The 14388-nt window shown below is 37.1% G+C and overlaps 1 protein-coding gene across 1 annotated transcript in view; it reads right to left on the minus strand.

Moving 5' to 3' along the window:
* Nucleotides 1-541: 541 nt before the first annotated feature.
* ZNF804B (zinc finger protein 804B) overlaps nucleotides 542-14388 on the minus strand; it is a 563350-nt gene continuing 549503 nt past the window's right edge. The window contains exons 3-4 of the mRNA XM_070368787.1: nucleotides 11953-12083; nucleotides 542-4202 (exon numbers count right to left, since the gene is read on the minus strand). Of these exons, the coding sequence (XP_070224888.1) occupies nucleotides 542-4202; nucleotides 11953-12083 (3792 nt within the window). The remainder of the gene's footprint in view (nucleotides 4203-11952; nucleotides 12084-14388) is intronic.

Genomic DNA, 14388 nt, shown 5'->3' on the forward strand with positions numbered 1-14388 from the left:
GACCTTCTATTATTACCTGATGAATAAAAACAAATGTGCATTCATTCATTCATTCACTCACTCGTTCAATGAACACCTAGAAGATAGAGTATTATGTTCCATTTAATTTTTTTCATATTAATATGCCTAAATTTTTTGTTTTTTTACATTACATGAGAACTCATCCAAAAATACTCCTCTGCCTTTCTATCAAATTACTTTGCTGCTGCTGCTGCTGCTCCTAAGTCGCTTCAGTCGTGTCTGACTCTGTGCGACTCCATAGACGGCAGCCCACCAGGCTCCTCTGTCCCTGGGATTCTCCAGGCAAGAGTACCATTGCCTTCTCCATCAAATGACTTTAAATTTGTCTAATTAATTTCAGCAAATTAAGAGATTCTTAAAATGCTTCTATTACAATATTGGCAATTCAGTTTACATTTCTATATTGGTCACATTTTGCATTGGGGTACCACTCTTTTAAATATAATAATAATCAGACCACTTTAAATACATCACTTTGTAGGTACTGACAATTTGTTTTATTTATCCAGAAGAAGGGCTTTTAGTTCAAGCGAGCTGACACATTTAAGGCCTCTTTCACTCCATTTAATGGTTGCATCTGACTGGAGCAAGAATGATGGCAAAGATCTTGACCTTGAAACACTGGTTGAATTAGAGGATTCAAGTGGATGATAGAAGTTGTAGCTGGGTTGAAGTGAGGGCCAAACAAGGTGGGGATAAATGCTGCAGGGGGCAAGGGCTGAAATGTTATGTGAGATGGGTGGAAGGGAGCAGTGGTGACTAAATGCAGGGGATGACCTGCTAAGAAAGTGGGGTGTGCAGGGATGATGGTTGGGGTCAAAGGTGAAAATGTGAATGGATTAAAACGTGGCTGGGAAAGAGGATGTAGATGAGCTATAGGAAGATGACTGCTATGGGCATTTATGGAAGCAGAAACAATATGCTGCAGGAATGTGTGGTGGATGGTGGTTATAGAAGCCTGCTGGTGACCTGGAACTGTCTGTACAGTGGAGGCCGAAGAAAAAGCGGTGGGCCCTGCAGCAGGCAAAACTCGAAGATGCTTTGATAGGAGCTGTTTCTGCATATGCTGCTGGGCTTGTAGCTGTAGGAGCTTATATTTATCTATTTCATCAGGAGAATATGTTATAGGCTGTTGAATTAATGGAGGAGAGAGAGATTTATGACACACTTCTAAGTCATCTGCTACTTTGTCATGCTTCTGCATAGTTCTGTCATAGTAAGAGTTTATATTCCCCTCTATCTGATTCATTTGCATGCTTCCATCCTGTAAGTCTAGATTCATATCGTTCTCTTTGGTCTCCATTGAATCAGTAATACCACTATATCTGTTAGATGGAAAAGCACCAGGGAAACCATTTGGTACTGGGTCACAGCTTTGAATAGAAGGTTGGACTTCATTAATTAATGATTTTGGTTGTTCTTTTGTTGTTGGGTTCTTTTTCATGTTTGGTGAGTGAGATTCTGCTACTACATGAATTATACCTTTAGAAAAATGATTATCACAATCAGTGCCCACTAAAACAGTAAAATCATTTGTTGGGGAACTTTTGACTTTGTTTTTATCAATAGTTCTTTGCATCGCACTGCCTTTATCCTTTCTTCTTCTGCCTTTGTTTGGTGTTTTTTCAGGCAAAGGCAATGAAGGTCTGTTACAGCCTGGTGGCGTAAATGGAATTACACATTGGATTTGTGAAAGAGTCTCTGATTCATTTTTACAGCTGTTTGATGAGATCTCAAACTGAATTGATTGTTCCTGACATTTCTTGGCTTGTACTCTTTCTAAAAGGCTTTTGGCTGTCAGGGAGGTCCTCTCTCCTTCTATAGGGTTCAACTCTGTGGTATCTGAAGGACTTCTTGAACAGTTCCTTAGAAGGTAGCTGATATTCCCGGAGTTACATTGCATGGGTTTTACTTTTCCCAGATCACAAATATGAGGGCTGTCCAAAGACTGTTGATTCATTTTACTTTTATTTAAGTAATACATTTTCTCTCTTGAGTGAGAGCCCAATCTGCTGTGCTGAGGTCCCTGGCAATTAGGTGGATTTTCACTGTTTCCAGCACAAAAAACCTGTGAGCTAAAATCACACTGGGTGATTCTTTTGGATTTTTGCCCTGAAAATTGTTGATTTTTGCCCAGTTTATGTTTTTCTCTGCAATAACCATAAGCATGTTTTGAATACTTTTCGTTTTTAATTGATTCCCACAATTTGCAGCTCCTGCCTCTCTCGGTTTCAGACTGTGGGCAGTCACTCTTTGCTAGCTCCTCAGACAAGCAGAAACAGCTGTGCTTTCGGCGTTTCCGTTTGTGTCTTTCAACTGAGTTATGCTCTCGCTTGCAAAAGTAGAGCAAATTACCTCTATCATGTCCACTGGACCCATAATTGGAATGAGAACTTCTCAAGCTGGATGTACTGACATGGGATGTGTCTGAAGGGCTAGAACATCTATTCAGAGACACCTTCGGAGAACTTATCTTGTAACTTGCTCTTCCACATCCAGAAACCCCGCTGGTCGTACTGATGCAGTTACTATTCAAAATTACACTGAAATCCTTCCCATGGTCACTGTGATCCCTTATTGTGTAAGGACTAGACTTCCAGGTGAACTGATTCACTTCTTCAACATCCAGATGAGGATCACAAGAAATCAGTTTATGTTTTTTCGTCCTAGAGGTGCAAGGAGAAAAAGATAGGCCCTTATTTGCATCATTTAAAATTACCCTTTGACAGCTTTGCCAATGGGCCCTTGAAGGTTCTTGAAGTTCATTACCACCATTTTTATTGTTTCCTACACAATTCTTTAGAGAGATATCAAGGTAAGCAGGCACTTCAGGATTTTTCATTTCCAAATCGCTTGCACTAAAATTGCGTTCACTCATACTGGACTCAGAATTGTTGCCGCCCAAATTATATTTCCTCTGGAAATTTTCCCAATCTGGATTAGCTATCTTCATCTTTGGTTTCAGAGACTGATTATCTTCTTGGATCAATTTTTGTTGGTCTTTAATTAAACCTGAGACTTGATTCTCCATTGTAGTCTTCATTTCTGAGGCCTCTTTCTGCAATTCTGTTTTTAAATCCTCTGGATCACGGCCATCCTTTGTGTTTCGAGAAAGCTTAAAATCAAAATATAATGGGTTGCAGCCATAAGAGATACAGGGCTCTGTTTTTGTAAAGAGAAGAAGTTCTGTTGGCCATTGGAGAGTGGTATGGCCATCCTTGCTTTTTACGTGGAGAAAAGGCAATGCTTTGGACTTCACATCATGGGGATATGCTTCTCTTATAAAACTTTGTGCATTTCTGCTAACTCTTTCTGTTTTATCTAATGATTTTTCTCTCTTCTGTTTTCTGGAGTTGGGATTCAGATGAACTGAACTGTTTTGTTCGCTTGGCTCTATTGATGAAATCTCACCCAGACATCCAAACACCCTGGCATCACTATGCTTGTAAATGTTTGTTGGGCTAGAGGAAACATTGGCTTGGCATGAGTGACTAATGTGGTTTTCTGAAGTGTTCTTCAATGTATTTCTGGTTTCCTTTGCTCTGCTTGAAGGAGTAAAATCCACATCTGAAAGATGAATGTTAGATTTACTGAATGAAGCATGAATGCCAATCGAATTTTCCAGCATTTCATCAACAAAGTCATTCTTGTCTTGCAAAATTTGAGAGTTTATGGGGAGGGTATTGTGTAAAATACTTTCCAGATGGTTTGATGAGATGTTTATATCTTTTTCCTTAGTGAGATGTGTATCTTCATTTGCAAACCTGCAACACATGCATTTCTCTGCAGATTTTGTCTTATAGATGGGTGACTTGTTACAATCGTGGGTTTCTTCTGTGTTCTCACTGAAAACTGATGCTGAAGATTCTAATTTTAGATGCACTTTTTTGGAAAAAGAAAATGACACTCCCGTCCTTTGATTTGCATTGCTGAGATCTGAGGATGTTTGTGGTACCCTATTTCCAAACAAACGACGTCGGTCTGTTTGCAACTGGTGTCGATTTGCTGTGGTGGACCGCTGCTTATCGGCAACGCTTCTGGAGAGATTTTTTCCTTTAAGGAGAAGAGCATTCTTCATGCATGATACCTTTCTGCCATTCTTAACTGGGAAAATTCCTTGCTGAAGTTGTTTTTCTATAGGTACTTTGGAGGCTTTGTATGCTGGTCCATTTTCAGAAACACTGCAAATAAAACAAATATTTAAATGATTAAGACATCAGATTTGAAATCTTATCTATATATGAACATTCATAGTGTATGATGATGGGTTCTGATACTATTTTTGAACTACATCTATTGCAGTATAACAATTTCACTGCATTTATGTAACTTAGTATCTCTATGTCTTATAGTAGCTATTTCTAAAATGCTTTGCTTAAGTCAGTTTTTTTGAAATTAGCAAAAAGCAATAGCAAGTGAATATCTTATGCTAGTGCTGCTAAAGAGAATAAAGCATTGTATTTACATCACAATATGTCCCCCAGAGACTACTAATTCTTTGGAATATAGATTTAACCTTATTTTGCAAAGAGTTTTCCAGTCAGTGCCTTCACCTAAACAGGAAAAAAAATGGAACTGAAAGTCACTCACAAAGCATAAACATATCTCTTTTATTCACTTTTTTAGTTTAAAGTTCAGTTCAGTTCAGTTCATTTGCTCAGTCATGTTTGACTCTGCGACCCCATGGATTGCAACAGGCCAGGCTTCCCTGTTCATCACCAACTCCCAGAGCTTCTCAAACTCATGTTCATTGAGTTGGTGATGCCAAGTTCAAGCACTATATAATTTTTGTTTCCTCAGTCTTAAAATCCCTTCATGTTTGTTTTCTTACAAAACAGGGTGATTAGTTCTGTCTTTATGACTTGTCACTAATTTGATCAATTATAAGAAAGTAACACACATTTTTACATGCCACCTCAATGTCTTCAATTAGTCTAAAACCCTTTTTTTAGCTTCTTACTCATCATAATATTTTCCTTGTAACTTTTTTGCATATATATGTTTTATCTTTTGACAGATTTTTAAAGATTATTTTTTTGAGCTTGACTAGCAATTCAGTCAGAAACTGGAAAGGGTGATACATAAAATAAAAACTAGATGAAACTGGTATGGGGAGGTTGGGAGGGAGGATTAAAAAATTTAAAAAAAAAAAAAATTTCTGTTCTGTGAAACATCTACTACAAAACAAATCTTATTGCAAGGGAAACAATACAAATTGCATAATTGTGAGCTGGCTTTGTTTTCCTTTTTCTTGCTTTGAGCTGACTTGCTTTCAGCTGCTTTGCTTGTTGGTTTTGAGCTGGCTTTCTTTTCCTTTTTTATTTCCCTCCACATTTTTGGACATGCTTTGTTGGCTTTTTCCTATTTTAGATTTTTACTTCATTTTTATACAGTCATTTATTGCATGCACAAATAGTACTAAAATAACAGATATCTTTTTCACATGTAGCATAACTTCTAATGGGGAGGAGTCCTTTCCTAGCCTTTGTTCTGACAAATTCTTTCTTTTTGTTTTTACTTAACTATTTGATCAACTGCCATAGAACTCTGGTGTCCTGATATTCTTTGTGTTCACCAAATTTCATTGCTTTCCTTCACTGTCTTTATATGTTTAATATTACAGAAACATATTTAATTAGCCTACTTTTATTCATATTGAAACAAATCCACTTATGTATTTGCATGATTTTATAAACTTTCCTTTTTCTGTATACATAATATATTTTTATACTGATTTCAAACAATGAACTATGTATTATACATAATTTACATATATATATTTTATTATATATACATCGGAGAAGGCAATGGCACCCTACTCCAGTACTCTTGCCTGGAAAATCCCATGGATGGAAGAGCCTGGTAGGCTGCAGTCCATGGGGCCGCTAGGAGTCGGACACGACTGAGTGACTTCACTTTCACTTTTCACTTTCATACATTGGAGAAGGAAATGGCAACCCACTCCAGTGTTCTTGCCTGGAGAATCCCAGGGACGGGGGAGCCTGATGGGCTGCTATCTCTGGGGTCACACAGAGTCGGACACGACTGAAGCGACTTAGCAGCAGCAGCATACATATACATATATGTGGCTTCCCTGATAGCTCAGTTGGTAAAGAATCCACCTGCAATGCAGGATACCCCAGTTTGATTCCTAGGTTGGGAAGATTCGCTGGAGAAGGGCTAGGCTACCCACTCCAGTATTCTTGGGCTTCCCTGGTGGCTCAGCTGGTAAAGAATCTGCCTGCAATGCAGGAGACTTGGGTTTGATCCCTGGGTTGGGAAGATCCCCTGGAGAAGGGAAAGGTTAGCCACTCCAGCATTCTGTCTGGAGAATTCCATGGGCTACAGTCCATGGGGTCACAAAGAGTTGGACACGACTGAGCAACTTTCACTTTCACACTCACACATACATATCAGTTCAGTTCAGTCGCTCAGTCGTGTCTGACTCTTTGAGACTCCAGGAATCCCAGCACGCCAGGCCTCCCTGTCCATCACCAACTCCTGGAGTTCACCCAAACTCATGTCCATCGAGTTGGTGATGTCATCCAGCCATCTCAACCTCCGTCGTCCCCTTCTCCTCCTGCCCCCAATCCCTCCCAGCATCCGAGTCTTTTCCAATGAGTCAATTCTTCGAATGAGGTGGCCAAAGTACTGGAGTTTCAGCTTTAGCATCAGTCCTTCCAATGAACACCCAGGACTGATCTCCTTTAGGATGGACTGGTTGGATCTCCTTGCAACACCACACTTCAAAAGTATCAATTCTTCAGCACTCAGATTTCTTCACAGTCCAACTCTCACATCCATACATGACCATTGGAAAAACCATAGTCTTGACTAGACGGACCTTTGTTGGCAAAGTAATGTCTCTGCTTTTGAATATGCTATCTAGGTTGGTCATAACTTTCCTTCCAAGGAGTAAGCGTCTTTTAATTTCATGGCTGCAATCACCATCTGCAGTGATTTTGGAGCCCAGAAAAATAAAGTCTGACACTGTTTCCACTGTTTCCCCATCTATTTGCCATGAAGTGATGGGACCAGATGCCATGATCTTCGTTTTCTGAATGTTGAGCTTTAAGCCAACTTTTTCACTCTCCACTTTCACTTTCATCAAGAGGGTCTTTAGTTCCTCTTCATTTTCTGCCATAAGGGTGGTGTCATCTGCATATCTGAGGTTATTGATATTTATCCTGGCAATCTTGATTCCAGCTTGTGTTCTTCCAGCCCAGCGTTTCTCATGATGTACTCTGCATAGAAGTTAAATAAGCAGGGTGACAATATACAGCCTTGATGTACACCTTTTCCTATTTGAAACCAGTCTGTTGTTCCATGTCCAGTTCTAACTGTTGCTTCTGACCTGCATACAGATTTCTCAAGAGGAAGGTCAGGTGGTTGGTATTCCCATCTCTTATAGAATTTTCCGCAGTTTATTGTAATGCACACAGTCAAAGGCTTTGGCATAGTCAATAAAGCAGAAATAGATGTTTTTCTGGAACTCTCTTGCTTTTTTCCATGATCCAGCGGATGTTGGCAATTTGATCTCTGGTTCCTCTGCCTTTTCTAAAACCAGCTTGAACACTGGAAGTTCATGGTTCATGTATTGCTGAAGCCTGGCTTGGAGAATTTTGAGCATTACTTTACTAGAGTGTGAGATGAGTGCAATTATTCGGTAGTTTGAGCATTCTTTGGCATTGCCTTTCTTTGGGATTGGAATGAAAACTGACCTTTTCCAGTCCTGTGGCCACTGCTGAGTTTTCCAAATTTGCTGGCATGTTGAGTGCAGCACTTTCACAGCATCATCTTTCAGGATTTGAAATAGCTCTACTGGAATTCCCACCTCCACTAGCTTTGTTTGTAGTGATGCATTCTAAGGCCAACTTGACTTCACATTCCAGGATGTCTGGCTCTAGGTCAGTGATCACACCATCGTGATTATCTGGGTCATGAAGCTGGTTTTTGTACAGTTCGTCTGTGTATTCTTTCCACCTCTTTTTAATATCTTCTGCTTCTGTTAGATCTATACCATTTCTGTCCTTTATCGAGTCCATCTTTGCATGAAATGTTCCCTTGGTATCTGTAATTTTTCTGAAGAGATCTCTATTCTTTCCCATTCTTTTGTTTTATGTATATGTATTTTGGTATACTTAATACATACAAATAATTATGTGTATATCTCACTTTACCAAGCTATAGTTACAAACTGATTTCTTTTGGTTAATTTTTGCCAGCATTTCTGGGAACTTTCAATTCAACTTCTTCAGCTTAGATACATTTTCTTCTCTGATTTATCTGATTATTGCCCTTCCCTGTCCTAGTATCTTATTCTAGAATTTATACATTAAATTTATTTGCTCTCATGATATGCTTGGGTCTCTTTACTTATATTAATACTCTAGTTGTTTTAGTCTCTTGTTCAGAAAAAGAATTTGTTTTTAATTTCTATTTTATGGATTCAATATTTTTCAATGTCCAATCTGTTGTTTATTATATCCATATGGATTTTGTTTTACAAACAATAAATTTAGTCACCAGTTAATAATTTCAGATGGCTCTTTTTCCATGAATTAATAATGCCTGAAACTTTAGAGTTGTATTCTTGAATATTGTAGAAAACTAAATTTGGAAAAATTTTAAAGTGTCTGCTCCTTACTCCTTTAAAGTGTAACTATTTCATAACGAAAACTTTTCTCTTATTCATCACATTGATCTCCTTTCTTGAATTATTCCATTATGATCTAGATACTGAACTATTTTTTATATTCTCTTTTTCCTTAATAATGGTTTTGCTTATTATTCTGGCACTGTTTTGTGCATTTTCTTTCTTTACTTTATGTTAGTCTAAATATTCTTTTCTATATTGCTGTTTCAGTTCACCATTTATCTTTCTAATATGGGTAAAAGCTTCTTCCTTTTGTAGTATTCCAAATATGTTTAAACTTCTTTGCTCTTATATGTTACATTCTGCTCTTCTTGTCCTTATTCTGTTCTCACTTTACAATTCAATATACATTTATGATTATATTTTCACAATGTTAACATGTCATCCTTATTATTCATATCTATATCTTATATTTATGCTTTAAACTTTTTATCTCATTGTTTTATAAAATTTAATTTCCTATACCTTAAATCTAATTTATTTTTATTATTTTTGAAGACTCTAGTTTTCTATCTCTGTGATATTTTAAACTTTATTATTTTAATTCAAGTTTATGCCTTGTGACATAATTAAAAGCTTAATCTTTGCTGTCATCCTCCCATTTACAATTTCACTCTCTCCTCTAGAATAATTTTTAGTTTATTTCTGTATTTTTACCTAATTATTTTTATTTATAACTTTGAAATGACATTAGTTACCCTTTAGTTCTTATTAATGGATTGTCCATTTCACTTGGTAACTCAACACATGCATAATTTAATTCTCTCCTGGGCAAAAAGTACACTTTTCAAATAGGAAGCAAAGCATATCAAAATAACATGATTTCTTTAAGTGATGTAATTTCCTAATGTTCCACATTATCCAGCTCTTATATAAAGAATGTCATACTCTCAGAAGCATGGTCACAACTTTTAAAACTTGAAAAAAAAAATCCATATCAAGATGCATTAGACTTATACATAGTAGAAATTTATGAACAGAGTGAATCTCCTTCCTCTCCCAATAAGAGAATTAGTTTTACTGAAGAATCATGTTGTGTTGATCTACCGAAGAGGTCGCTAAGGTTGACTGCCCTTTATAAGATTCATTAACAATTTTCTGCCATCATTTCTTTTAATTAATCTTATTCAAATATTCTTACTACCTGTAAATTCACCTCTCATCTCCATAGGGTCATGGAAGAATTCTATTATCTATGTCATCTTACTCAGAAGCCCTCATTATGAGAACAAAGGACAAAGAAGGGTTATCCGAGGAGAAGTAACACAGATGACGTTTTTCCCTTGTCAATTCCGTTGCCAAAATGAAAATATTTAATAATGCTATGAACAGACCTCCCTTAGAGCAAGCGGCTACTAATCTGAGAGAACAGTTGTCTGGAGGGCAGATGGTGGGTAATAGAAAAAAAAAAAAGAAGTAATTTTCCTAGTTCCAAGTTCTGGAAATTAGGAACAAGTATCTGGGAAGTTGAATACCTATCATTTCCTAACAATATGATCAGGTTGGGACCCAGAGAGCCTAACTACTCTATGGAAGAAAATGCCTAGTTTTGTTTTCATTTAGTTATTAAGATTTCCAAAGGCAGATCAACCCCAATAGAGTTTATCACTTATTTTAATTTTCAAGACACTTCCTAGATAACTCTGTATACTTAGAACTTTTAAATAAAAGCATCATCACCATCATTGTCCTCACCATCAAGGCTCCTCTGATCCTTTGTCTACCTCTTCCAAAAGAAAATAAGGAATGAGTGAGGAGAAATGTAGAAATGTGACAACTTTCATAATAACAAAGGAATCAAAATTCTGTATATTAAGACTACTAGGATTTCTTTTTTGTTGTGTGACTTTAAAGAACCTACCTAAAGGGTCTGTCTACAGTGAGACTCGCCCTGCTTTTATAATTTGACTTTTTGTATTTCATAATTAATCACTCAGGAATTAACACATTCCCTCAATTATCTCCTGAATACGATCCTAATGACCATTAGACCTTTCCTTCTAAGCCCTGCTTTGACAAGATATACTGTCTGATATCTTACTGGCAATGTGTTTGATCTCTATTGTGTTGACAAGTAATAAGTTCAGTACCAGTTATGTGTCCTGTTTCTGTGATCGCATGTGCCCTAAAATCATGCATTTTTGTATTAACCTCACCTCTAGACACATGGTCTTCTAACCTTTATTATTTTTTTTCTTTATACTAAATTTCTCACTTATTTTTTCATATTACCTTTTTATATCTTTATAAGCAAATTAAAATATTCTAGTGACAAAAATACTTGAGAACTTGCAAGGTGAATGCTAACTGAAACAATTCAAAGTTGATCTTAAAAAATATTTTCTTAAAGTAAATATGAAATCTAATATTTTATGCTACTATAATTGAGTCATTCACTCCCAAGCTTACTGTATATTGTTTCTCATTTAAACAATAGGAGTTTAAATTTTGGCACAGAACTACAAATGTCACAATTCACCAGCTTGCTGTCAGCTACATTAATTAGCTACATTAGTGTTCTACATTATGATTCATATGAACACAAATCACAATCTGCAAATGTAATTGAGCTCCAGGTAACAATCTCCTTACTACAAAACATTCAGGAGTTCCGAGCTCATGTAAAACTGCTATTTTTCAGCTACAAGAATGTATCAGTGTAATACTTGTTACAATTATCAATTTAAATGGCACCATGTGGTAAATTTAACTGCATTAATTACATCTTGTTTGTCATACAGAGGATAGTGCCATTTATTCTAGTTTCAGGTGTGTACAGAGGAATGTACAGATTTATTTCCTCTCCCAGAAGATGCATTGTTACTTATGATTTTTTAAAAATTAACATTATAAGACAAAATAACTGTGAAGCACCATAGAGATACATAAGATACATATAAATCACCTGGATACAATAAATGCCTGTATATTAGAATCATTCTTGGGTCGTTTCGTTAAAGAACACATTAACAATATTAGACAAGAAAAAACTCAGATGTCAAACTCATTAATTTATAACGCTTTAGCTATTAGGAATATGTACCTTCAGATGTATCTTTGATTAATTATATTTGTTTACAATGTTTAGAGAACCAAAAAAATATATCATTGAAATTTTCTGAGAAGCTGAAGAGGGTTTTGAACAACCTGCTGCTGCTGCTAAGTCACTTCAGTCGTGTCCGACTCTGTGCAACCCCATAGATGGCAGCCCACCAGGCTCCTCCGTCCCTGGGATTCTCCAGGCAAGAACAACCTGAGGCACCTTGAATTCTTACCATTCAGACTGTTGCCTTAACTCAGCCAGCTGATGAAGTCGCTTAAGTGCTTTTTCTTGTTTCTTTTCATCTTTCCATGACTTGGAAGCTACATTTCGAGCAAATTCACGTTGCTTTAATTCTTTCAGTCTCTGTGGACAAAGAAGCAAAACAGAAAGGACGCTATGAATAAGTAATATATCTTTTTTCCATCCAAAAGCTTCATTATTAAACTCGGTCCAGGATACAGAGGTGACTTTCTGGATAGGGAAGCACCTTTTCCATCAATTCTCTTCTCTGCTCCAAAATCAATTAAGTTGTCAACTGGGATATTTATCAAAGCTTGTCACAATCACTACAGAATTGTACTGCAAAGCTGGACCCCAGTCTTTACCAGGACCACCCTGGGTATGTAATTGCAATCATCTCTGTGCCTGTGAAAACATAAATGGAGGATACTGTGCAGTATATGAATGGGTATAAAGGGAGAGAAAGTTATGCAATGCACTTTCCTCCATGCAATGTCACCAGCTCTCTGGCTTATAAAACATAAATACTCTTATTCCTGAAAATTGACATAATGAAATACACTGGGTAAAATGAGTTTATTTCAGTAAAGAAATATGTTATTGTGTAAGATTTAGTTCAAAGCTCTAAATGCAATTCTTAATTCATTTTTTTCTCTCATGGAGATATTTATCCAACTCTGATTTCTTTTTTTTTTTTTTGTCATAAATATATCATTTTATTTCTCACTATGTTCTTTTTTTTAAATTTAAATTTATTTATTTTAATTGGAGGATAATTACTTTACAATATTGTATTGGTTTTGCCATACATCAACATGAATCCACCATGGGTGTACACGTGTTCCCCATCCTGAACACCCCTCCCATCTCCCTCCCTGTACCATCCCTCTGGGTCATCCCAGTGCACCAGCCCTGAGCATCCTGTATCCTGCATCCTGCATAGAACCTGGACTGGCGATTCATTTCTTATATGATATTATACATGTTTCAATGCCATTCTCCCAAATCATCCCACCCTCTCCCTCTCCCACAGAGTCCAAAAGACTGTTCTATACATCTGTGTCTCTTATGCTATATCGCATACAGGGTTATCGTTACCGTTTTACTAAATTCCATATATATGCGTTAGTGTACTGTACTGGTGTTTTTCTTTCTGGCTTACTTCACTCTGTATAATAGGCTCCAGTTTCATCCACCTCATTAGAACTGATTCAAATGTATTCTTTTTAATGGCTGAGTAATACTCCATTGTGTATATGTACCACAGCTTTCTTATCCATTCATCTGCTGATGGACATCTAAGTTGCTTCCATGTCCTGGCTATTACAAACAGCACTGCGACAAACATTGGGGTACACGTGTCTCTTTCAATTCTGGTTTCCTCGGTGTGTATGCCCAGCAGTGGGACTGCTGGGTCATAAGGCAGTTCTATGTCCAGTTTTTTAAGGAATCTCCACACTGTTCTCCATAGTGGCTGTGCTAGTTTGCATTCCCACCAACAGTGTAAGAGGGTTCCGTTTTCTCCACACGCTCTCAGTATTTATTGCTTGTAGACTTTTGGATAGCAGCCATTCTGACTGGCATGAAATGGTACCTCATTGTGGTTTTGATTTACATTTCTGTATTGTAACCAGGAGGACAAGAATAGGTCAGGGATGTAAATTCAGGATAGAGGTTTGGCCTACAACTTCTTTTAATTAATCTTGTCTCTAAAACAATTGGCTTATGTGAAGACTGGATGCTACTCATTACCTGTTTGGATCACTACTTCAGAATATGCCATTGTGCTTAGCCGCTCAGTTGTGTCCAACTCTTTGCAACCCCATGGACTATATCCTGCTAGGCTCCTCTGTCCATGGGGATTCTCCAGGCAAGAATACTGCAGTGGGTTGACATGCCCTCCTCCAGGGGATCTTCCCAACCCAGGGATTGAACCCAGATCTCCCACACTGCAGGCAGATTCTTTTACCACATGAGCCACCAGGAAAGCCTAATGATAATGAACAAATTGAGATACAGACACAATCAAATGAGCATCTTGAAGTTTGGGGCTTAATCCTGATTTAAGAGTATATTTGAAGAGTAGTCCTCTTAACCCATATAAAATGATTTTAAACCACCTGAAATCTGTGTCATTTAATCTGCTTTTATTTGCCAAATCAAGTATAAGAAGACATTTTCCAGGAAAGGCAAAATAGGCAATTACATTGTGGTAGACTATTTCTCACCTATAGAATAAGGGCCAAGACCTTTAATGATCATTAGTTTCCTTTTTGAAAGGGAACATGCTCAGAGGAGATTGTAGTCAAATCACTGTTCCCAGGCTAAGTATTTAAGGAGGGAAACAGAATACTCTTCCAAAGAAAATATTCTGAGCAGAAAGAGCAAGAGTTTCACAAAACTAGAAACAACCACAGAGAGAAAAGTA

Source organism: Bos mutus, chromosome 4 (genome assembly GCF_027580195.1).
Source record: "Bos mutus isolate GX-2022 chromosome 4, NWIPB_WYAK_1.1, whole genome shotgun sequence".
Taxonomy (NCBI): Eukaryota; Metazoa; Chordata; class Mammalia; order Artiodactyla; family Bovidae; genus Bos; species Bos mutus.